General features: G+C 38.9%; 1 protein-coding gene across 2 annotated transcripts; it reads right to left on the bottom strand.

The window, feature by feature from the left end:
- Nucleotides 1-188: 188 nt before the first annotated feature.
- Nucleotides 189-22,196, bottom strand: slc12a8 (solute carrier family 12 member 8). Of its 2 annotated transcripts, none has more exons than XM_067603296.1 (14): nucleotides 22,012-22,196; nucleotides 20,878-21,015; nucleotides 18,621-18,767; nucleotides 17,005-17,196; nucleotides 16,618-16,849; nucleotides 9,745-9,858; nucleotides 9,492-9,579; nucleotides 8,820-8,907; nucleotides 7,272-7,418; nucleotides 3,360-4,008; nucleotides 3,158-3,255; nucleotides 2,931-3,048; nucleotides 1,366-1,426; nucleotides 189-1,007 (listed from the first exon to the last, which is right to left on the bottom strand). In XM_067603296.1, exons 2-14 carry the CDS (start codon nucleotides 21,007-21,009, stop codon nucleotides 839-841), a joined length of 2,235 nt encoding a protein of 744 aa, XP_067459397.1. In that variant the 5' UTR covers nucleotides 21,010-21,015; nucleotides 22,012-22,196; the 3' UTR covers nucleotides 189-838. The 2 variants fall into 2 exon arrangements, with proteins under 2 accessions (XP_067459397.1, XP_067459398.1); XM_067603297.1 differs by lacking the exon at nucleotides 22,012-22,196 and adding an exon at nucleotides 21,125-21,215.
- Nucleotides 22,197-22,921: the final 725 nt, after the last annotated feature.

The following is a 22,921-nucleotide window of genomic DNA, read 5'->3' as shown; positions in this document are numbered from 1 at the left end:
TGTATTATTATGGAAGACAGTGTCATTTTTTCTTCAAACCAACTGAATATAAAAGCTTATCTGACTAAGCTTCTTATCTTGGTTTAATGGTTTTCTGTGAAACATTTTTAAAGATGAAGTGATGTGTACATTTTTGAGTCTTAAATTACATTTTACATTTTCTTTCTCATTTCCCATATTTTGTGGTCTTCTGTCTGCAAGAGAACACCTCCTGCGTCACCTCTGAAGTTTAATAACCAAGAAAAGCAGAACAACAACAACCGTGGCAAAAGTATTCAATGAACAATGAACTGAACACATACAGAAGTTAACATACGCATTTAAATGAAACCTTTGTGTTACACATACAATATTTATGCCACATGAGCACAATGGTGGCTGGACACAACAGTACAGTTAACTGACAACAATAACTTTTAACAGAGAAGACTGATAATTCCATCAGTCAGAGTTAAATCCATTGAGTATATGAAGACAAAATAAATTATTTTTTTTAGTTTTAATTCAGTTTACTGTTATGGAAGACAAAGCCCGGCCCACTACAGCTACATTCAGTCTAAAGACATCTCTCTCTCTCACACACACACACACACACACACACACACACACACACACACACACAGACACACACGCACACACTTTGTGCAACTCAAGAAAAAACTTAGCTCATATTTCCTTTGACCACCACAAGAAAATGAGCCACTGTAGGTCTCTCTGAAATAGAAAATGTGTGCAGAATGTGGTCGATCAGAGTGACACGAGACATTGTTTGAGGCAGAAAATGGTTTCAGGCTGTGAACATTCACATGTACTGTAGCGGCAGAAGTGTTTATGTCAGTCAGTGGAGTGACGGTTGCACCATTTCGTCTGTCCTGATGAATGAGGATTGGTGATAGCGGTGACGAGAGGCAAAGTCAGCATTTTCCTCCGTCAGCTGCTTGGTTCTCAGGCCGACCCCGGACAGAGAGGGTGTCACTACGATCTCATCCCGGGGAGATCCTTTTCCCCTGGAAGACAGGGAAATAGTAGGAAGAATGACTGTGCGACCTGGGAAATCACTACATAATTAAATTGGAAAATTGATTTAAAATAGTTAGAGATACAGTTGCTTATCTTACATGCTAGGGCTTAGTAAAACAAGCATGGAAAGTTAGTTTCAGTCTGTACTTAATCAAAGATAAATATCAGATAAAATATTCTTCACTGCAAGACTTGCAAGAATTATACAGACGACTAAGATGTCAAAAACATTTGAGTAAAAGTCTCAAGAATTTTGTCTCTTTTAACGAAGATCAAAAATACAGGCAACAAATCTTTATTGACACTAAATGTAGTATTTTGTTAAATAATAAAACCACACAATACCTGCAAATGCCACTTAATGTTGATTTGAGCCATGTGAAAAAGCTGAATCGAGCTGCAATACCTGTGAAATAAATCAACAACCAAACTGTTATATTTTTGTGCTGAAGAAAAAAAGGTAATAAGCTAATTGGTTATTTTCAATACTACTTTACATGCAAAAATAGGTATAAAAATATGTAATAATCATAATAATACATTTAAATTCTCTATGGAAACACTTCATAAATCTCTGAAGTTGTAACAGGGTGGGAGACATAGACAGCATCTCACTGATCACCTGTGGAGCAACTGGTTAACACTTGCAGAACTTTTGCTCGGAAATGTTGTGAGTCAGACAGCTGAGGCTCGCTCCAATGTGGTGAGTTTAATGCACAGATGCACAGTGTCTCATCCAGCTATTCTAAAAATCCTAAACCACAACAGCTGCCAGGCGAAGAGACCGCAAGTGAAACTCCAAGTAGTGTGTCTGAGTGCATTACCAGGTCACATAACAACTGGGCGGAGGGTCAGCAAATCTAAATGCCTCAAATCTAAATTGCAAATCAGGATTTCTTTTGTTTGACATAATGCGATAATCTAAATGATTAAATATTAAGACATAATTACACAAGGCATTACTTGTAGACTACTCCTACAGTTATGAAAGGCCGGAGGTTAAAAATGGGATGACCTTGTAAACGTGCAACAAAAATAACACAACAGGCATACAAAGACATTTCCTCCTTTCAGCAGTCAGTAGACATACTTAAGTTAATATCAAAAGCGAAGAATGTACAATGAAATATTTTAAAACAATTCACACTTAATTAAGGCCTTGTAATTCTGGAAATGTCCACTACATTTCATGCCAAGAAACAGTATAAACTTAGTTGTTTGTATCTATAGTATAACTCATACAAAAAAAGTCATAAATCTTAAGCTATTTTACAAAATCTGCAAAATGAAGAAAATGGCCAGAATCTAGATAATTTAATTCCATCAAAAGTGAATTATTTTCTGAGGTACAACTGTCGGTGAAGCCATGTCTTATTTTATATTTAACAAATGCTATGCTCATATTACCTGTTTGTCGTTTAATTATACAAATTGTACAATAGCCTACACAACACAGTCTAATTTGCAGATACAAATGACTTAAATAGTTAAATAAAATATATAAATTATCAAACTATATTCAACACTGGCCCTCGATTTGCTCATCAGACTGTGTTCATTTAGGTTAACTGATCACTGAAGTTCAGATCAAATCGACCCAGAGCTGTACTGGGCTGAAATCACACTCTGTCCTCTACAGGAAATATAAATGATCCCAGAACAGCAGGCTAACAATGCCAAACACACAACCGTGGACAAGAAAGGAAACACAGTAAAGACAGAAACTAAAGGGACAATGCCTTCAATATCGTGAACTTGTGCTTTTTAAAATGTAGCATATTTTCCTTTTACGGTACCAATTGTCAAAATGCAGGACTGTCCTGTCAGAGTCAAGAGATTTGTTAATCCTAAGAAATTATCATGAAGCCTGGCTAAGTGTGTCTAAAAAGGAAATGTAATGATGCAGTCACCTATGGGTAGTCCAGGACTGGTTTTCCCGATGTAGAAGAAAAGCAGCAAGGCAATGACTATGTTTGCTAAGGCGTAAACCCACTGAATAACAAACATGATCAATATGGAGCTCAAAGCCTGAAAGAAAACAAATTGATATATTCATATTATTCATTAAAATCTGGTAACATCAACTGAAAATAAAGAAAGAACAACACTAATGCACAACATAAAAAGTGTAGCTTACACCTATAAGAGCGACCCAGTGATTGCAAAACTTTGCATAGTATGAATCTGGCATGGGTTTGATTTCAAAGCTCTGGTGCTCCGCTTTACCTCCAGCACCTGAGAGATTTAAAAAAGGGTGAGGTTACTATACAATCTGTGAAAACCAACTTATATCTATCTTCTCCACTCTCACTTCTAGTTTGATGTTTCAAGCAGATCACCTGTGCTATGACTCTGAGGCCCAAAAGATGGATCTTGCTCAGCATGGCAGGTTTTTGTTTGTGGCTCTTCCCTGGTCCTGGGCTCCCCGCTCCCACATCGCATCTCAGCTTCCTCCTGTGGTTGAGTTGAACTGATCTCCTCTTCTTTCTCTTCTGAAAACATATTTCTGTTCAGATCCAAGCCAAAGCTATCCATCAGTTTCTGCTTCGCAGTAACCTTTGTGTTCTTGCATCTGCTGCTCAGCTCTTGCATGGCGGAAGTCTTCTCAGCTCCAGCATCTCCATTTTGGACGGAGGGAAAGATCTGATCCATGTCCTTGGTGAACTCCAGCAGAGTGCCTTTAATCTGTGGACTCTCGCCTCCACTCCCATAGTTTGGGAGAGTGGCCTCAATCAGAGGCCTGGAGCCCTGCCTGGTGGACCTCCGCTGGTTGCTTCTGGTCAGGATGAAGACATCCCTGCTCTCTTTAGTCTGTAGCTGGAAGGTCATGGCCACGCTGAAGTAGGAGTAGTCGATAAAGCTGTAGGTGAGCATGAAGTTGATGCTGACGATGGGGGCCAGCACGTTGACCTGGCCGATGAAAATGAAGGCCATGGTCAGCAGGCTGGTCAGACAGATCGCTGCCACCGGAGTCCTGTTTGGGCCTTTCTGTTATAGAGAAGAAACTTTAGGTAAAAAAAATGCCGCCCTTGTTCACTTAAGTCAACAAAATTAGACTGCAAGGTAAATTAAAGCTAACCTCCAGAGGGTGAGTGCTTTATGTAGAGAGGAATTTTTGCTTCTCTTGTGCCTTTAATTTTAAAACGTTACCTTTCGGTTTACCAAAATGTAGTGAGTTGTGACTTACACATATTGTATATCTTGATGAAAAATACAGAGTTAACGTATAATTTAGGTGTTATGTCATTATCGCAACAAATCCCAAATATATCGCACTCACAAATCAATTTGCAACCTGTAGCCGTCAAAAACGTGTGTATTTTCACTGCAATATTGCAAAATCAGCCACCAAAAAGGCCTCCCATGCCTTTCTTTGGTCAGAAGCATTCGTCATCCCTCATAAATGCTAACCTGACACTAGAAATCTGTCTGCAAGCACATGAGAAAGTAAGTCAGATTTACAACATTCAGAAAAGAACTATTTTTTCTACTGAAAGTGTCTGCCTTTATTACAATAGATTTCAGCCCAACACATACACTCTACTTAATGAACTGTGAGTGCATCTGACATTTCTGATGAAGTGAGATGAAAATTATGTTTACATGAAACAGCAGCTGTAACAGGAGTACAAAAACAATGCCCCGACAATATCTCAAAGTGGACAAATCGTTTTAACATGTGGTTTGTTAACCCAGCTTGCTTTCACTTCCCAGGTCCTGTCATCCAGTTAGATGAGTACTGCTGTGTGCCTGGCGGGCCTCCAGAGCACACAGCGGTGGAGTGGGGCCCTGCCCGTCGCCCTTCCTGCGTTTGTTCTGAAGCTTTGATTTGGGCCAAGATGTCTAGGGCCTCATTCCAGTCCGCTGAGAGAGGTCAGACACTGCTGCCATCCAGGGAAGTCTGAGGAAAACTGGGGGTGGATGGGGTCAGCACGACAACATGACTGTGTGTGTGTAGTTTTGTGTAGCAGCAGTAAGTCATAACTCTTCGCTGTAATGCAGTCACTCACTTCTATGGAGTGGAGTCCGCACTCTATAATTAGGCAGTCCTGTCACCATTTCCTGCTGAGTCCACCCACCACACCCCCCCCCATACATCAAGGCTACACACACTTATTAGGTTACAATATGCCAATTACTCTGGATAATCCTAGACTATATTTCTACTCAAACATTGCATGACTCATGCTAATATGATTTAACTATTAGTTCTGTAATGACGCAGTTATTTAAGTATGTAGTTCAGTTTCTTCACTTTTTAAGTGAAGATAAGAGACAGATAAACTCATAGATGCACTTTTTTTTGTACTGAGATCTCTTGAATAATGACATTTTTTTAGCTCATTTCATAGATGTTTACAAGGAGCAGCACATTTCAAAAGCAGGGAAAATTTGACAGTTAGGGTTTACCAATCTGTATTTCTTAGCTTAGCATTAACCGTAACTTTTATCACACTTTAAGTCCCCCTATTTAGCATTTATAAGCAGCAACTTGAAATAAATGGTATTTGTTCGCAGTTGAGGCAGTGGTGACCTAAAGGTTAGAGAAGCAAGCTTGTGACCAGGAGGTCGTCGGTTCAGTCCCTGGACTGGCAGGATAAATCTGGGTGTGGAAGGTGAAAATGCAGACCTTGCCTCTCCCTCATTATCAACACTGAGATGCGCTTGAGCAAGGCCCTAACCCCAACCACTCTAGTGGAGCCTCAGTGGCTAGCAGATCACACTGTGGTTGTATTGGGTGGTTACTAGGTGCGAATGTGATCAGGGCGTTCCTGAAAAAGAGAGGCTTCCTCTCAGTGAAATTTCCCCGAATAAATAAAGATTAATAAACCAATGAAGGCATTCTATATTATTAACTGTTTTACTATATTATCACTGTCATTGTATTGTTGACAAATACATTAATAAGCACTTTAATATCTTCCATCAACTACATTATAGTGTCTTATAAACCATTTATTAAATAATTGTATACTGCTTATAAATGATAGTGTTTGAAAAAGTAAACGCAAAATCTTCACAGTCGCATTATATAAAAAGACATCTTTTCTCAATGCTCATCACAGTTACAGGACTTTCTTGCCCTGAAGAGAAACACTCTGGCAGCAACTCCTCCAGACAGTGTGCCGACTCAACCAGCTCCACCAATTCATTGCACATGTTTGGATTAAGGTTATAGATGGTTTAGATTAGGGGTAAGTTTAAGTTTTTTCTATCCTGGTAAAGGAGGCGTGATATGTTCGCATCCTGAGAGGAAGTACTGACTTAGAAAGTCAAACTCAGCCGAGTGCATTGTTTGTGTATGAGAACAGGAAATGGAAAGAAGTTTGAAATTATCATTTAATTTATATGTTAAAAAAGTGAAATAAAAAAAAACTTTTCTTGCCACTAGCAGCGTGGCTCTATGATGGCTATGTCTGGCGGTCTGAAGGAAATATATATATCTGATATGTGATAAATGAATTAACTGTGATAACATATTCATGGTTCCTGCAGGACGAATTATAAGAACTTTGATGATCTCTTAACTTTTCATTTAGCACCATTATAAGGTCAAAATTTCACTTTGTGCTGTACTTTGGTTTATAAATATCTGCTATACACATGACATTCCCATCATCCTCAGCTGCAACTTCAGTGCTAATTATCAAGTGTTCGCATGCTAACATGCTACAATTAAACTGTAAAAATGGCAAACATTATACCTAAACTTCAGCATGTTAGCATTGTCATTGTGAGCATGTTAAAATGCTGATGTTAGCATTATTTTTAAACTCAAAGTACTGCCATAGCTATGAGTACTTGCTTGTTAAAAATAGCCTATAAATTATAATGTTTAAATAGCCCAGCCATCAATCTTTGGAGAGGCTTCACAGTGTGTTCCCAAACTTAAGAGTAAAGCTCCTTTTTGATACCAGACTTCATGAATTGGGCTAAACAGGCTAATCTCACTGTTTTGCACACAGACACGTAAAAAGTATCCATAGTTTGTCTGACTCCAGATGCACAGGAGAAATAGGAGGCTAACACAAAACTGAACTATCCTGTTAATATTTGGTCTTATGTTTGAGATTGGTAACCTTGCAGTGCAACAAATCATTTGTCACTAAGGTAGTAAACATAAAATGGTGTGTTCACCAGGTACAGCTCACTCTGATCATCATCTTACTCCAAGGACAATAATCAGTTAATAATCTTAATACTACAATTTTATTCATATTTATATCCACTCCATTCATGCATCCACCCACCCCTTTTCCCAGGAAGGCCAGAGCAGGGATGACCCTCTCTTGGGCGATGCACTGGAGGATCCTGGGTGCTCCATACAGGCCGCCCATGCAGGAAGCGAGGGAGGAGATGTAGAGGCCCAGCAGAAACAGGAAACCCACCAAGGAGACCTGAAGGAAGAAGGAAAACAAACAGAGGCTGGAAGAGGATGGGGTGGGGTGGAGAGCTACACCCTGTTCAGTTCCGCTGCAGCCAGTGCCTTATAAAAACAATGAGAACTAACTCACCACTGATGAAGAACTCAAGGACACTGAATAAATTCAGTGATAATTTGAGAGTGAGTATTTTGGGTTAGTATTAATAGCATATTTATTTTTGCAGCAATACTACACTGTCCACACACACCAGTTCACAATGTCATTGTGACATCTGGTCCGACTTAGACCATGTTGCTGCTGTCCTCAAAAGCACCGCCTATTGAGGAGTTGTTGTTTGCATACAAGAACAGTTCTGGATCTGTCTCTAAACTAGACTAAAATGCAAACAGAGAAGTCTGACAACTGGCGGATAGCTTAACTGCATCAGTTATCTCATTGATAAGCCCACTCTTTCCTCCCACTTTTCAAGGCAAAACAAAAAAATATGGTGTGAACATGACTTTCCACTCTTTGCAAGCTTAACAAGTCCTTCCTGACCTTCCTAAAATCCACTGTGCATGTGGAGCCAAACTCAGACTCAAATATGAGAATCCAAAGATCAAATATCAAACCTCCACTACAGGAGCAACATTGCTACTATGTGAAAATGTTGCAGTATATATATCTGCATAACAATCAGATCACCATCAAAATAATGATAAATATATGTAAATGAGTAGAGGAAAGTTAGTAAAGTTTCTAACTCACCTTGAAAGTATGAGTTGGTTTGAGTGTTTGTTTCCACTCCACAGTTTCATTTTTGCTTTAACATGCTTTGACTCTCAAGACTTTACAAATCATATTTAAAGTAAAAACAGCAACCTGCTGCTATCCCAGTTTACAAATATTAATACAGTTCTGTAAGCTCTCCATAATCAATGTAACAAATTACCCAAATTATGCGTGATACGTAAAAGAGACAGGGTAAAAGTGAATGAGATCTGAATCTGAGACCGTCACTAAAACATCCTCATATTATTACTGTTTAATGCTTCAGTTTGTTTATGCCCTTGACTTGAAGTGTTTGACCTTTGTAAACATCCTCCATTAAATATGTATTTCACTCACTCAGTTTAACTACCTGGGTAATATCTTTGCATTATGTACAAAAGTCATATAGGAGAGAAAAGTGTGAACCAAAACACTACAAATTATTTTTCACCACATGTTCTCAAAAGTCCCTTTCATCTACTTAAGTGGAAACAAATTCACCAAATATCCAGCATCTCAACCATTTGGAAAAGTGTATACACCCAGAACCAGAACAAACCACATCAACAAAAGCGAGCCATCATGGGAAATCCCCCCGCCTCGCCCCTTCTGTTGAGAAGGCCGCTCTCACGGGGTAGAATGGAAACACAGAGAGGGATTTACCTTTTCTGCTATTAAGAAGTCATAGCGCAGTGCTTCTCTGGTGCAGATGGCCCCCAGGAGGAAGACAAAGACCAGATACAGGAACCACCTGTGGGTCACCAACAGTGCACCATTGCAGAATTAACAACTGCTTTTTTTCCTCACTATTAATAGGGGAACTGTAGCATAACAACTTCACAAGTAGGTGTCTGATAAAGCCATGTAGGGCATGTGGGTGTGTTTGTTCTCTTTGATGAAAGGCCTTTTGAAAAGATGCCACTGTGATCTGATCTCACCACAAACTTCAAAACATTTGGGAAGCAGCCTTATGAATCATCACTCCAGGAAGAGAATACAGGGTGTTATATATGAAAACTGTTCCTGTTACATGATAAGTAGTTAAATAGTTTGGAAAAATCTGATAACTGTTTGATTTTGTCACATATTGGTAACTTCAGATTTTGCATGTCAATATAGCTCAGTCTGTTTATTCCAAACTATTTTAGTCTCTGCTTTTACAGCGATCCGCCCTTTCTAGTTTTTGTTTTTTGTATAACTTTTCTGTATAACTACTGTTGGTGAGGCTGTACATCTCTACTGTAGCTGTAGTCTTGTGTACCTAGTTGTGTGGTGTTTTCATATTTTACTATGTTGTGTGTATGCGCATGTGTTAGGAGTGGGTTGTCGTCGTACGAGGTGAAGACAGCTGCCAGAGTTCCCACAGGGATGTTGTGTTCAGGCCGCTGAAGGTCTGAGCTCATGTTGAAGCCTGCCATAACCCCTGTACACACATCCAAACCACAGAAATGTAAAACATTGTACAATACAAAAAAAAAAAAAAAAAATCACTGCATACTATATGTGGTTGTGCTGAGAACTGCGTGTGTGACCTATGAACTTTTTAAATGTAAAATTAGATCAAAATGAGATGAGGAGGGCTACTCACCTGTAGCAGCAGGGAAGAAGACCCCAAAGACAGTGAAGAAGTTTTCCCCCGGGCTGTAATCTGGCATCACGTTGCTGCTGAGCAGACCAGGTGAATAACCAATGAAACCGTGCTCTAAAAGAGGAGGCAACAGTACACAAAGCACATCAGCACTGAACATTATGCCAGCATTTCTTCACTGTGGAAACAGTATCAACCGGTCAACCATCGACATGCCTGACAAAAGATAGTTCTTATAAAACACTTTCTGTTGGACATCATGTGATGTTAAATAACTTGATTGATACAGGATTTTATAGCATTTTAAATTGAACAGAGAAACTGAAATATAGAACAAAAACATGTATTAAAAAAGACAGAGCATTTAGTTTTCATGCTTAAAGGACAGGTTCACAATCTTTCATGTCTGTCTTAAAACAACAGTCAGGAGCCAAGATGAACACTGAAATAGGTTTTTCTTGCTGTAATCATTCCTCCTGTTCATACTGACCAGTAGAAGATCCCTTCCTTCTGTGCAAAAATGTATCTAAAAGTTTATCTAAAGCTAATATGAAGCTTCAGCCATCAAAATTAATCAAATCAAGTAGATATCTTTCAACATTAGTCTTTTTAAAGCCAAAGTCCCTTTTTTTGTTACTATACTTTCACCACAGCTCAACAGGGAAACACTGTCCGAGGAAACACAAAGAGGGAATGCAATGCTACAAAGACTGTAAATGTGGCAGATATCCACTTGATATGACTAACTCAGACTGCTGAAGCCTCATATAAGCTTCAGATAAACTTTTAAATGCATTTTTGCAGAAAATGACTGTGTGGATACTGTGGATTTTGTCCCCCATCACTTACATTGAAAGCACATTTGAGGGAGATCTTCTAACAGCCAGTATGTACAGGAGGAATGATTACAGCAGCACCTGATTGTTGTTTTAACTTGACTTGAAAAATTGTGAACCTGTCCTTTAAATACTGACAAAAATTCAGATTTTCTTCTAAATTTGTATATAAATGTCCAATTTGCATCCATCTTTTATATAAAAACAATTGAAATGTATACCTCTTATCCTTGCAGAAACAATAAAATGTATTACAGTACCATCTAATCTGGAATCTCATGCCTTTAAAAAATAGGCAGGGACACACTTTGATCCTGTGCAGAACCTTTAAAAGTACACAGTCTAAATAGAGGACAGGTTGGTTCAGTTTGTTGAATGTGCAGGAGGAGAGATTGTTCTTTATTGGTGGGGGTCATTTAAAGCGCACAGTCTGAAGGGCCCGCCTATGTTACAACACCGGACATTTCCCCCTTGGTTATCTTTCGATGGGAAAGAATGTGTTCTCTCAGATTAATGACATGTTTATCCAAAAGGAAGTCACCACCCTTTTCAGAAGCTCAGCAGCTTCCAAGTTTGAGAGAAAGAATCAGAGTGAGGGAGACAGAGAGTGAGAGAACAGTGAGAGAGCAGGCTCATTTTTTTTCTTTTGTTTTAGACAAAAGTCAAAACCATAAAGGCTGGATATACTAGTTATATAATGCACATGTTCTCCAGAGCAGGAATTTAAAGGAGGTGCAAAAACGGACATGAAATAGAACTAGAAGCCCAAACTCTTGTTCACTCTGTGACCCGGTGAGACCGCCCTCTGTCCAAACAATCAGAATCTAGCAAATCCAGGGCAGTCAGTGTCCATAGCTGCACCATGAGCTCCCCACCCTTATTACAACATCATACTTCAACATCCAACTAAGCCTGACTCTCACAGCTCTCACCACTGACCTCTCTCCCTCTCTGAGTATTCATTTGAGGGCGTTCACATATTTATGAGTCAAAACTATTTCTATGAACATGAACTACATGTTGATACACTGCCAGTGTTTCAAGATTTGATCTCAAGTACTGTTGGCAAACAAATATCTGTTTCAAGTTGAATTTTTGTGCAAGTTTCCCCTTGTCTGAGAGATGTACATACGGTCATCCTTCATACCATGACCCTATATAAAGCATGATTGGATTAACTTGTTTTTTGGGGGGAAAACATGGTGTTTTGCCCCTGTTGCCTCCAAGTATGAGGTCATGGTAGAGGTAATCTTTTTTATCCCCAAAGGGAAATTTATTGCACAGCCAGCAGTAAATAAATACAATCAACACATACCAACCTACACTCAAACAAATTACATAAAAAAGACAAAGAATCAAATAATACTGTTCAAAAAAGCTGTGACAAATGAGTTTTAAGTCTATTGGTCCTGCATCTAGGCAGAATATATCTGTGACCGGATGGAAACAACTTGTACTCACTGAACATGGGGTGACTAGGGTCAGCCAGGACTGACTGGGCCTTCTTTGTGGCTCTGACTGTACAATAGGGAGAGTTCCTCAAGATCTGTGCCAGCGATTTTACTGCACATTCTTACAATGCCTTCTAACCTATTCCTGTTTTGCAGGGTAAGTGACCCAAACCAGCAGATAAAAGAAAAAGTTCAAACAGACTCAATAAAACCAGAATAAAATGTTTTCATAAAAGAGGTGTCAACATTAAAACTTCTGAGATGCACATAACACACTATGTCAACACCAATTTATTTGGGAACATGCACCATGTGACCACAATGTAATCTAAAATAGTAAAAAGGGCAAAAACCAGATTTTGACACAGGGCCCCTCTAAAAGACCTACCTTAGTGTTTCAAATTACCAACTGAAACACTGTGAACCTGGGGCTTTGGGGGCTTCTCAGGGTCTTGGTAATCCTGTCTTGATATATGGTTGGTACTGATTTTTGAGCAGAAACCAGCTGTTATAGATAGCAGGCTGTCCAGCTATCTGGTTACAAGATGAAGGTTTCCTTCTGACTATTTTGTACTGACTTTACTTAAGTAAAAGTAGCAATACCAAACTGTAGAAGTAGTCCATTCAAAATTTTACTTAAGTAAACATGGAGGAGTATTACCAGCAAAATGTATGTTACTTAATGTATCAAAAGTAAAATTACTCATTATGCAGCAGAACGTCAGTGTTATGTGATTTTACATTATATAATTCATTATTATTATTTATGCATTAACACGTAAGGAGCATTTTACTGTTGGAACTAGTTGAAGTCGAATTATTTTAACAACTTTTTATTTTAATCTATAACAAATCATATTTTATAAGTTTTGAATGTAAAATCTGAATCTGCAAATTAATTTGTAACTACAGCTGTTAAATAAATGTAGTGGAGTAAAAAGTAAACTATTTTCCTGAAAAATGTAATGAAGTAGAAGTAGTAAAATTGATATACTCAAGTACAATTTTGAGACACTTTACTTAAGTACAGTATTTGAGTAAATATACTTAGTTACTTTCCCTCACTATTAACTACAGGCAGTAATAATTTCTTCAATTTTTATATCATATATGGCTGCTTGGAGGAATCCACTGTAACGTGGTGTGGAAGGATCTTACTCTGTAGTCTGCAAAAAAAAACTGACAAATGTGTTTTTAGACAAAGCTGTGAGGCCAGCATCCATATTTCAGTATATATATTGTCTGAAGAGCAAGTGTAAAGTCAGAGTGGGGCTCCTTTCTGAGCTCAGCATTCCTCTGATATGGACTGGAATGTGCAGATTACATGAACATCTGAGGCCTCTCCCTCTGTCTGACTGACCTCTTAGTCTCCCACACTAACCAGCATAAATGGCATGTAATATAGGGCAGGCTGTGATGTTACAGAGGTGGGACACGTCCCACTGGGATGATTGAGAACTATATATTATAGAGAGGATCACAGGGAGAGATGATGTGGCGGTCTCAGGAGTAGCAGCAGGCCTCAGATCTCAGTTCCGGCCTTCGCTCTTTGTCATTTACCAAAAATGTGGGTGAGGTCTGGTTAACACCCTAAACCCCAGACCCAAGGATCACATTATGGCTTCCTGTTCTTTTGGGAATAGGCTTCAACTACAGGGGCAGGGTAAGGCGTGTCTGATTGTATTTCATCTATGCACCACAATCAGAAGGTTTCGTGGATAAACTGTTTGGATGCACAGATGTTGGCAGTGTTACTGACCGAACTAGATAATTTACTGTGCTCAAAAACACCACAAACTACAATTGGGAAACGAGTTCTCCTCCAATCAAGGATGATAAAACACTATACTCAGCTGTCCTACATGTTGCAGCCATGCAAATGAGAACGCCAGGTCAGTCTACAAGGTCATATGCTGTATGTTCATGCATGTTCGTGCAAAATAGTACTCATAAATCCTTCTACTGATATTGTTACCACTGAGTCATCAGTATCACATGAGTTGTAGACATTTAGATCTAGAGGGCATAAGGTTGCTGACTACTGATATGAGTTGCGGTAGTGATGGGAATATGATTAACACTGGACAATATAGGCCAATACAATTTTGGATTTAAGCTGTTAATGCTTTTTTAAAGCAGCCTTCATTTTCACTTTATTCTGTTGCTGGGAATGTAAAAGTTACTGAAACTGCACTGAACCCTGGGGACTCCAATCATGATAATAAATGATTGATTGATGACAGTGGAAAATTGTCTTTTACTTCTCCCAGAGTATAGCAAAATACACACACTACACATACCGCAACACACCATTAAAAACATACAAAATATATGACATACAATAGTGCAAAATGGGCAGGTAGCAGTAGGTAGGTTATATAAATAATACCAGAGAGCAGATCTTATAAAATGATCCAGTCATTCTGTGTTCAGTGCCTGTATGGTAAAGGGAATAAAAGACTTCTTGTATATGTTCCAGTTGGCCCTTGGGGGCCCTGAATTGACCACCAGACATGAGCAGCTCAAACTCTTAATGTAATGGGTGTGAGGTGTCTGCAGTTATATGATTAGCCTTCCTGTGTGTGGATGATAATTCCAATAAAAATAACAAAAACATAACATAACTAGAAACATAATATAGCATATTAATTTTGCAATTAATATCAAATTAATTTGACCATTTAAGATCATCATTAAAGTGAAAAAAACCTCAAATCTGATGTCCACATTTTGCAATAAAAGGCCAAATATATAAACAAACCAATATATCATTACAGTTTTGATACAGCATATTTCCTGGCTGACAAGATATGCCTTAGCTATGGTGGCTTGGCTACTGATGGTGTCCAAGTGTACATAGGAGAGGAAGGGACAGTGATATCAAACTATGACAGCATGTGTTTGGCGGTGGCTCCTTTTCCTTCAGGATGTGTCACAGCGTTCAGTGAGTGCAGGCTAATCTGGACTGTTTCAGCTAGCTAGGGGGACCTGCTAGGCGTCTGCCAACCATGAGGTCACCACAACAAACACACACAGCAGCTCTTAATAGGAAAAACCTGGGAGTAGCCATTATGACTGGTTCTCACATACGTCGTCAGTAACTGCAAACTGGCCCCTGCTGGCCTGTGCTATAAAGAAGACAGGAGGTAGGGAGGGGTGAAAAAGGGCAGGTAAGAGTTGGCGACACAGGGGTAGAGAGCATTGTGAAGCTTAATCTTGTAAAAACTACACATTAGACACTACACAATAGACAGGTGGAGTTCCTTGTGGTTTTCTGGGAAAATTAGGCCACTATGGGAAATACTACACATATATATTTTAGTGTATGTGCACTAAATGTAATATTGTTTTTCATGTAAAGCATAGTGAGTACTCTTTTGTCTGAAATGTGTTATTCACATAAAGACCGGCTCAACTTCTGGAACACTCTTCTCTTCCCACTGGACAGGACGTTGATAATCAGTGAGAACAGAAAATGTGGGGAAGGACTTCCTGAAAGCCAACTAAAGAATACAATCTACACAAAGAAACAAAACAAAAGAAAAAACAAAGCCCACATTTTCTCACCATAAAAAAAATATCTCCAAAACAGCACTTTGGGCTAAACAGACATGATGAAAATGGTTAAATATGTAGCAAAAAGGTTTTTTACACAGACAGCGGTCTGAGGAAAAAGTGAACTGCAGAGATCTAATACTGACAATGATTAGTGATACTACAGCTACACCTACTGGCCCAAACAAGTTATAGACTGATGACCATTCTAGTCTGGTTCAGTTTTCCTGTCATGCCCCACCTTTGGAAACTGAAAAAAAAATTCACATCAGTAAGTTGAATTGATTTGTTATAACAGGAAAAGCACAGCTGGAGTTAATGACCTTAACAATGGCTCAGATTTAGCAATCATTGCAATGCAATGCAGCAACTAATGAAGCAAGTCAAAATGTCTGCAAGTCATCTCTAGTTTTACTCTACATTTTTTCCTGTTGCTGCTACAACTTGCTACAGTTTCCCATGATGGTAGGATGATGTTACCTATATATTCCAAGTCCACATCTGTCCCTAATCTGCAGATGGCCATCTAACTATGACAAACATACAGTATCCGCATAGCTGTGGGAGAGATTGTGTTATTACAGGATACAGTTTATACTTACATTTATTAATTTACTCATCTACTGACAGGAGTTCAAATTTGACTTTTTTCCAAGTATTTTTTTTTTCTCCATGAAACTCTTTGTTCTGGATGTTTATCCAGTACTTGAGGCATGTTTTCTTGTTTTTCTATTAAAATTTCCTGGAAGTCGCTCTGAATATTTTATCTATTTAATCTGAGTGTCTGCTAAATGTCAAAACAATCTGTCTAGATGCTGCCTCAGATGCTTTAACAAATATAATTCAACGAACAGCTTTCAGAATAAAATTCTTGGGCAATCACTGAATAATCTAAGGGTTATATTGGCATGAAAATACTCACATCAGTCATTGCGTATTGGTGCAAAACATTAGTAATAATTTAACCCTTCCCACGATCACTATTACCTCCCTTTACCCTTCATGTATATATATAATGACCCCTGCCCTACCTGGGTCAAGATGTGTAAAGGTGCCAATGACAAAGTCCAGTGTGGAGACGGCCAGCACAGCCAGCAGCAGCAGCTGGAGTCGGACAATCCACTTGACACCAGCCAGGTTGATTCCGAGCAGGGCCAGCAGCACTGCCGCCGACATGCCGCGCACCGCCCACTGGCTCTGTAGACCCAGCAGCTCTGCCACTGACTCAGAGAAGCCTGTGATGTACATGGCCCCAGCCACGCACTGCAGGGTGGGAGGCAGCATGAAAAGGGAGATTAAAAGTGTGGATCTGTATCAACTGTGGTACTCACATGACGAACAAACAAATAAAAGATGAATATCAGCCTTCAAAAAACAATCACTCAAAGCCTCACTGACGGTCCAGATCTGTTACTCACCTGTCCAAACACATAGAGGAGGCCCACAGTGCCCCCAACCCTGCCGCCCAGCACAGTGGAGATCATGGAGTAGATTCCTCCACTCCCAACACCACAGTGCTCACACACTCCTATCCCTGACATCACTGTTACTAAAGCAACCAGCACAACCATGGAGACAAGGAGCATCCCGAGCAGCACACCCGTGTTCCCCTGCATGATGTCAGGAGACAAGATTACATAAAAGGAGTTAGCTGCAGCTATGTGTTCTCAGTATAAGATTAAGTGACCTGTAAATTGAAGTTTCACCACATTTTCTCCAATATCTTTACAATTGTTATGCATTTTCCTTCTTTCCTTCCTTTGACATTGTATGTTATACTGCTATTAGTTTGCACAATCTTCTCTCAGAGAAAACTGTCACAATTTCTTTTTCTCAAATCACATATTTTTACTTTGTCCCACTACTATTTGCTGCTTTAAACTGTTAACAAAAAAGAAACATCCAACTCTAATTTGCTCAATGTCATACCTTGATTTCAGTCTCAGTGCTAAGCAGGTAACGAGTACTACAAAGTCCTTGCACTCTAGAAAATTTCATGGACAGTTGCGTCGGATCATAAACTCTGACTGTGAAAGGACCAAAAACTACCACATACTGAAGGTCTGAGGACTGAAAAGTGTTGTTTATGATGTGAGTACACGTGATTGAAGGTAAGCAGGATTTTTTGGTCCTTTCACAGCCTCAGTATTAAAAAAATAAGTAACTGTGGTATATAGGTGAAGCTAGGTTACATTCTTGGTCTTTGCACAACAACAGCCAAGCAACTTATGAAATTGTGCAACTCACTCTGGATATGAAACATCTGTCTTCTACTGTACATGGCAAGCTTTGATTTATCTGTCAAGCTAAAATGAAAACCAGTGTAGCATTTAAGATCACAGGATATCTGTAGCTGTGTCCTGTGATGACAAATGCACATAAAAGTGTTTGAGATCAACTGACAGAGTGACACATATTTGCAGCAAAACATAAAAATTAAAAGCTTCAACAGAGCTGAACAGAAAGACATGAAAAGTGAATAACATTAGCCAGACATTACAAAGTGTAACATGCAGTTCTTTTCTGTTTCACATATTAAAAAAGGCCACTCTTACAATCATCCATTAATGGATGTTCACAGAGTCATATACACTGCAAAGCACTAGTCTGCAATACTAGTACAAATTGCCCCATCACTCCAGCTCATAAACAAGTCTACATTGTTCTCATTGTAATGCAGACCTTGCACACTCAGCTACACGGCCCACACTGTAATGACAACCATGAGACGGCAGTGTTTCCGACAGAGTGAGTTTGTTGCAGTAGTGAGAGGGTGGGTAATGGTGGGAGGGTCTTACATAAAGTAATTGATACTGCAAAATCAGAACTGCATTCAGAAGTTAATTTCCAATCAGGGAAATTATAACTTTACGACTGAGCCTGAATGCACCATTCACATATATATGTACAAAAATGTATAAATTCAGCTTCTCTCCAATAGGTAAGAGTCAGTTTCTGTGTATGTTCTTTGACTGTATATGGCTGTGCAGCTGGCTATAATACTTAATATGCAACACACCAAGTATATACTCACCACCAAGTAGCCTGTGCGCAGGAACAAAACCACACCAAATATGTTGATCATGCATGTGGTGAAGACGCCATCCCAGGTACCGAAGAGTACCGGCTCCCACACAAACAGTTTGATCCTCCACCATGGCTGGCTAGACTGCCGGAGGCCCTGAACATAGAGACACAACTGTTACATTACTGTCTGATTTGTCTGAAAAAGATTTTATGTAATTAATTATAGTGCATAAAAAGTGTAAAAAGTATTTAAAAAAACTATAAAAAGTATAGCAACACTTTGTTGGTTTGCTTGGATTCCTGTGTAGTGCAAAATAAAAAATGCAGGAGTTGTGACGAAAAGGGAGATTTTAACTGAAAACCTCTAAATGGCGATAAATAATAGGCTATAAGGAGAAGGCCTACCTGGATGAGGTGAAGAACCTGTATGCCAGTTTAACCACCTCTCTCCCAACATTACCAAGACCAAGGAGATGGTGGTGGATTACAGAAGAAGACAGGACAAACCATACACCCCTCTCTGCATAAACGGGTCCCCAGTGGAGAGAGTGAGCTCCTATAAATACCTCACTGAGGACCTCACATTCAGCCAGCACACTCAGGCAGTAGTAAAAAAAAAAAAAAAAAAAGCCAGGCAGTGTCTGTACCACCTCAGATAACTAAGGAAACTCAAAGCCTTTTACACTGCGGCCATCCAGAGCATCATGTCTGGGAGCATCTCTGCCTGGAACGGCAGCTGCTCCTCTCAAAAAGCCCTCCAGAGGTTTGTGTGCACTGCAGAGCGCATCACAAAAACCTCTCTCCACTCTGCAGGACATACACACCAGACAGGTACTGACTAGGGCTCAGAAGATTGCCAAAGACTCCTCACACCCCTGTAATGGACTGCTTACACTGCTGAAGTCTGGCAGATGCTTCAGCAGCCTCTAAGCTCAGACAGAGAGGCTGAAGAGGAGTTTTCATCCTCAGGCTGTCAGAGCTATAAATAAGGAAATGTAGAAAATGTGGTGTATAATGTACATAGTATTAGTGTAATACTGTTGTTCTGCTGTCTTTTTTTGGAAATTCACCTGCTCACTTGCTGCTAACTTTATTATACATTAAGGTTACATATATTATTTATTTATCTATATGTTAATGCTTATTTATAAGTTTTTTTATATATATATATTTAATGTGTCTTTAAATCTTTCCTTTTTTTATTTCTCTATAATCCCCTAAGCCCCCTCCTCCTTTCTAATTCTTCTTTTCTCTTCTCATATTATCCAATATTGCACAGCCTTGGAGCTACAAGAATGTCATTTCACTGCAAAACCGTTAAAACCATGACTGTATAACCCTTTATGTGACAAATAAAACCTTTGAATCCTTGAATCCGTGAATCTGTGATAAGATAACACAAAATAATAGAGTGTGATAATGGATAAACTTGCAATTCTTTAATGTAATAGAAACTTTTGCAACTATTTACTCTCTGCATTTCTCTTCAGATTTAAACAAATGTTTCTCCAGATGTCAAGCAAGAAAATCCCAAAATTATAAGAACTGAAATCAGTTTTTGACTCTCAAAAACTCATTTTTTTTAAGTTATTCTGGACTGGACTGAATGACCTCTCAGAATCTGTTGTATGTTTTGCTTACAGAATGTGATAAATAGTTGTTTCTTATGTTAATGGCCAAAACAAATTTCATGAATGTTTGTTGACTGAATGGGAAAATGTATTTTGCTACAATAATGACCATGCGTGAGCAATTGTATTAGATTATTTATACCAAAAAGTTTGTGACCTTATGAATGTGTGATTTAAAAAAAAAATGGATGAACATATGCATGTAAAATTTTATTGATTTAATCTTTTATGTTCATGTCCACGATTCTTAAAATAAATTGTACAATAAATGTTAACCTTTTTCCAACAGTTGGGTGTCTGCTTATTTCAATTCAAATCCTCAGGAATATAATTAACACATTTTTAACACAATAATGTGTCTATATGAGGACCACACATTTTGTGTTATATTTGACACAATCACTGTGTTTGAAAATCCAACACAAACCTTGTGTTAAAACTCTCAACATGGTAGTTGTGTTAGAAATAAAGAAAGAATGTGTGGTCCTTATATGGACACATTAGTGTGTTGTGAATTGACACAACTTGTGTTGATATTAACACATCTGTTTTAAGAGTGAACTCAGCCCCCTCCTGCAGCCTCCATCACTATGAATGTGTTAAATATTTGAGCTGACAGAGCAAACATCCTACCTGTGCATCCTCATGGAACAGATCATGGACATGTGTGTTTGTGTTGTTATCAGCTGCTCCTTTCAGCAGTCCTGCCCCGTATACCTCCTGGTCACAGGTGTGCACTGTCCAACCTACTGGCAGTGTATCCATTGCAGCCTACAGGTGTAAACAGGTGAATGATTACTCGGCACTGTACTCCAAATTAATCCGAAATAAAATGAAAAAAACATCAGCTTTGGGTTTGAATTCATTAATAAGTAACTACATTTGCTCTGTTGGGGAAGGTTGTTGAGTTAAAGTCAGAACTGACTGTATTAGTCCCGCCTATCCCGGTTAAACAGCAACAGGTGCTGCATGAGAACAACCGGACGCCTATTTTTTTTCCCTAGGATGGCCAAGTCATGACCCGCCTTACTCTGCCTCTGATTTGCTAGTACTCGTTGCCTTTGTATATACGAGGAGTGAGATTGGTTAGAGTTAAGGTATAAATATCAGAATAAGCCAATCAGAGGCAGAGTAGGGCGGGTCATGACTTCGCCATCCTAGGAAAAATAAAAACTATCGCTACCCGGACACAGAAGGGTGTGCTCCAGATATTGCAGCCAAATAGACGTCAAGAATGAGACATTTTGCTAACAGCTCACTAAACTAATAAATCAGTCCAGTCAGGCTGCGGTTTCCTGTGATTAAAGAAGACATTAATAAGACCAAACAGATTTAAAACAAGGTTTACCTCAATTTTTAGCCACATTAAAACAACATTTCGGTTCAAAACACTATTTTTTAAAAAGAAATACTTTTATGGTAACTACAGTCCTCATTAATGTGCTGATGTATCCTTGTGGTTTCCTTACTGAGCAGCAACACACTGAGCCAATAATAACGTGTCAATTTAATGTATTCTGGTGGCAAAAGTAACGTATCCCCTCCAAATTACTCTTAAATTCAGCAATACGGCTCAATTACATGAAATGAATGTTTTATAAATGTTTATCAAAATAAATGCTTGTTGGTGAGCTGTATGTGCAATTAACTTGAGGACAAGCGCCTGCGTATTCAGAGAAGGTCTTGATTCAAACTTTATAAACACTCATTAAATTGACAGGTCTGAATAATGTAATAAACTTTATTTAAAAGCTGGCTAAAACTTACCTTTCACAGAGTGACATCAATCCATGCTGAGGAGAAAAGAAGGGGGGAAAAAAAGATAACTCAGTTCATGGTTTCCATCTTGCTCCGGTGATGAATCTGTCAGAACTGACAACGTGTTTTCTGAAAACGTCAGCAGCAGGTAATGTTAGGCGAATGTGTTGCGACTGGTTCACTTCCAGGGTGTGTTGCTGCTTTGCACAAGGATCCTGTGTTAGTTTTGGCAAGCCCTGCAGTAGGCAAGGTTGACCAATGATTACAGCTGAAGCATGCAAGTACTGCTCAATATCCTTATCTTTTTATTTGTGGAATTTTTTTTTCCCCCTCAACATTTGGACTCCAGGTGGGAAAGGAGATAATAATGTTTTATCAGTAGGATGTTTCTATTTCTGCCTGTCAAGCCTATATTTCATTCATGGCTACAGAAAGTGACAGATACAGGCTTGACAAATTCTGATAACATATTTTTGGATTTAACATATCAGATTATATAAAAGGTGTATGGGAATAATGATTTGAATTGTAACAGGCACCAAACTGGAGGATTTTACAGCAAACTGGCAAAGATTTGTTCTCTCTGTGCCTATTGAAATAACCCTTTCTGGTGTTGAAATGATTAGGTAATTAGTCTGCTGACAGAAAGTTAATCAGCAACAACTTAACAACTGGCTCCAAACTAGTTGTAATGTCACAAATCATGCTCATAGCTACACCCCTTGGATTCTGATTTAAGGTGAGCACAGAGAAACTTTCCACTTTGAGCAGATTAATGTGAAAAACAGCCTTCTATTGTCAAATCCTGCACAGTGAAGTTCAAACATCCAACTGAAGTATCAAGAAGAAAAAACATTTTGAGTGGATGGGGACTTTAAATCACTGATCAATTGATAATTTAAATTATTCTGATTTCAGT

This window comes from Thunnus thynnus, chromosome 11 (genome assembly GCF_963924715.1).
Source record: "Thunnus thynnus chromosome 11, fThuThy2.1, whole genome shotgun sequence".
NCBI classification, from domain to species: Eukaryota; Metazoa; Chordata; class Actinopteri; order Scombriformes; family Scombridae; genus Thunnus; species Thunnus thynnus.
This window is presented reverse-complemented; position numbering and strand designations above follow the sequence as displayed.

What these genes read in the sequence shown, in the direction of transcription:
- slc12a8 (XM_067603296.1), bottom strand. Translation starts at nt 21,009, where the DNA reads ATGGATACACTGCCAGTAGGTTGGACAGTGCACACCTGTGACCAGGAG. An exon ending in TGTTCCATGAGGATGCACAG is followed by an intron (nt 18,768 to 20,877) that starts GTAGGATGTTTG and finishes CTCTATGTTCAG; the next exon opens with GGCCTCCGGCAGTCTAGCCA. An exon ending in ACTTCTTAATAGCAGAAAAG is followed by an intron (nt 7,419 to 8,819) that starts GTAAATCCCTCT and finishes TTCTTCCTTCAG; the next exon opens with GTCTCCTTGGTGGGTTTCCT.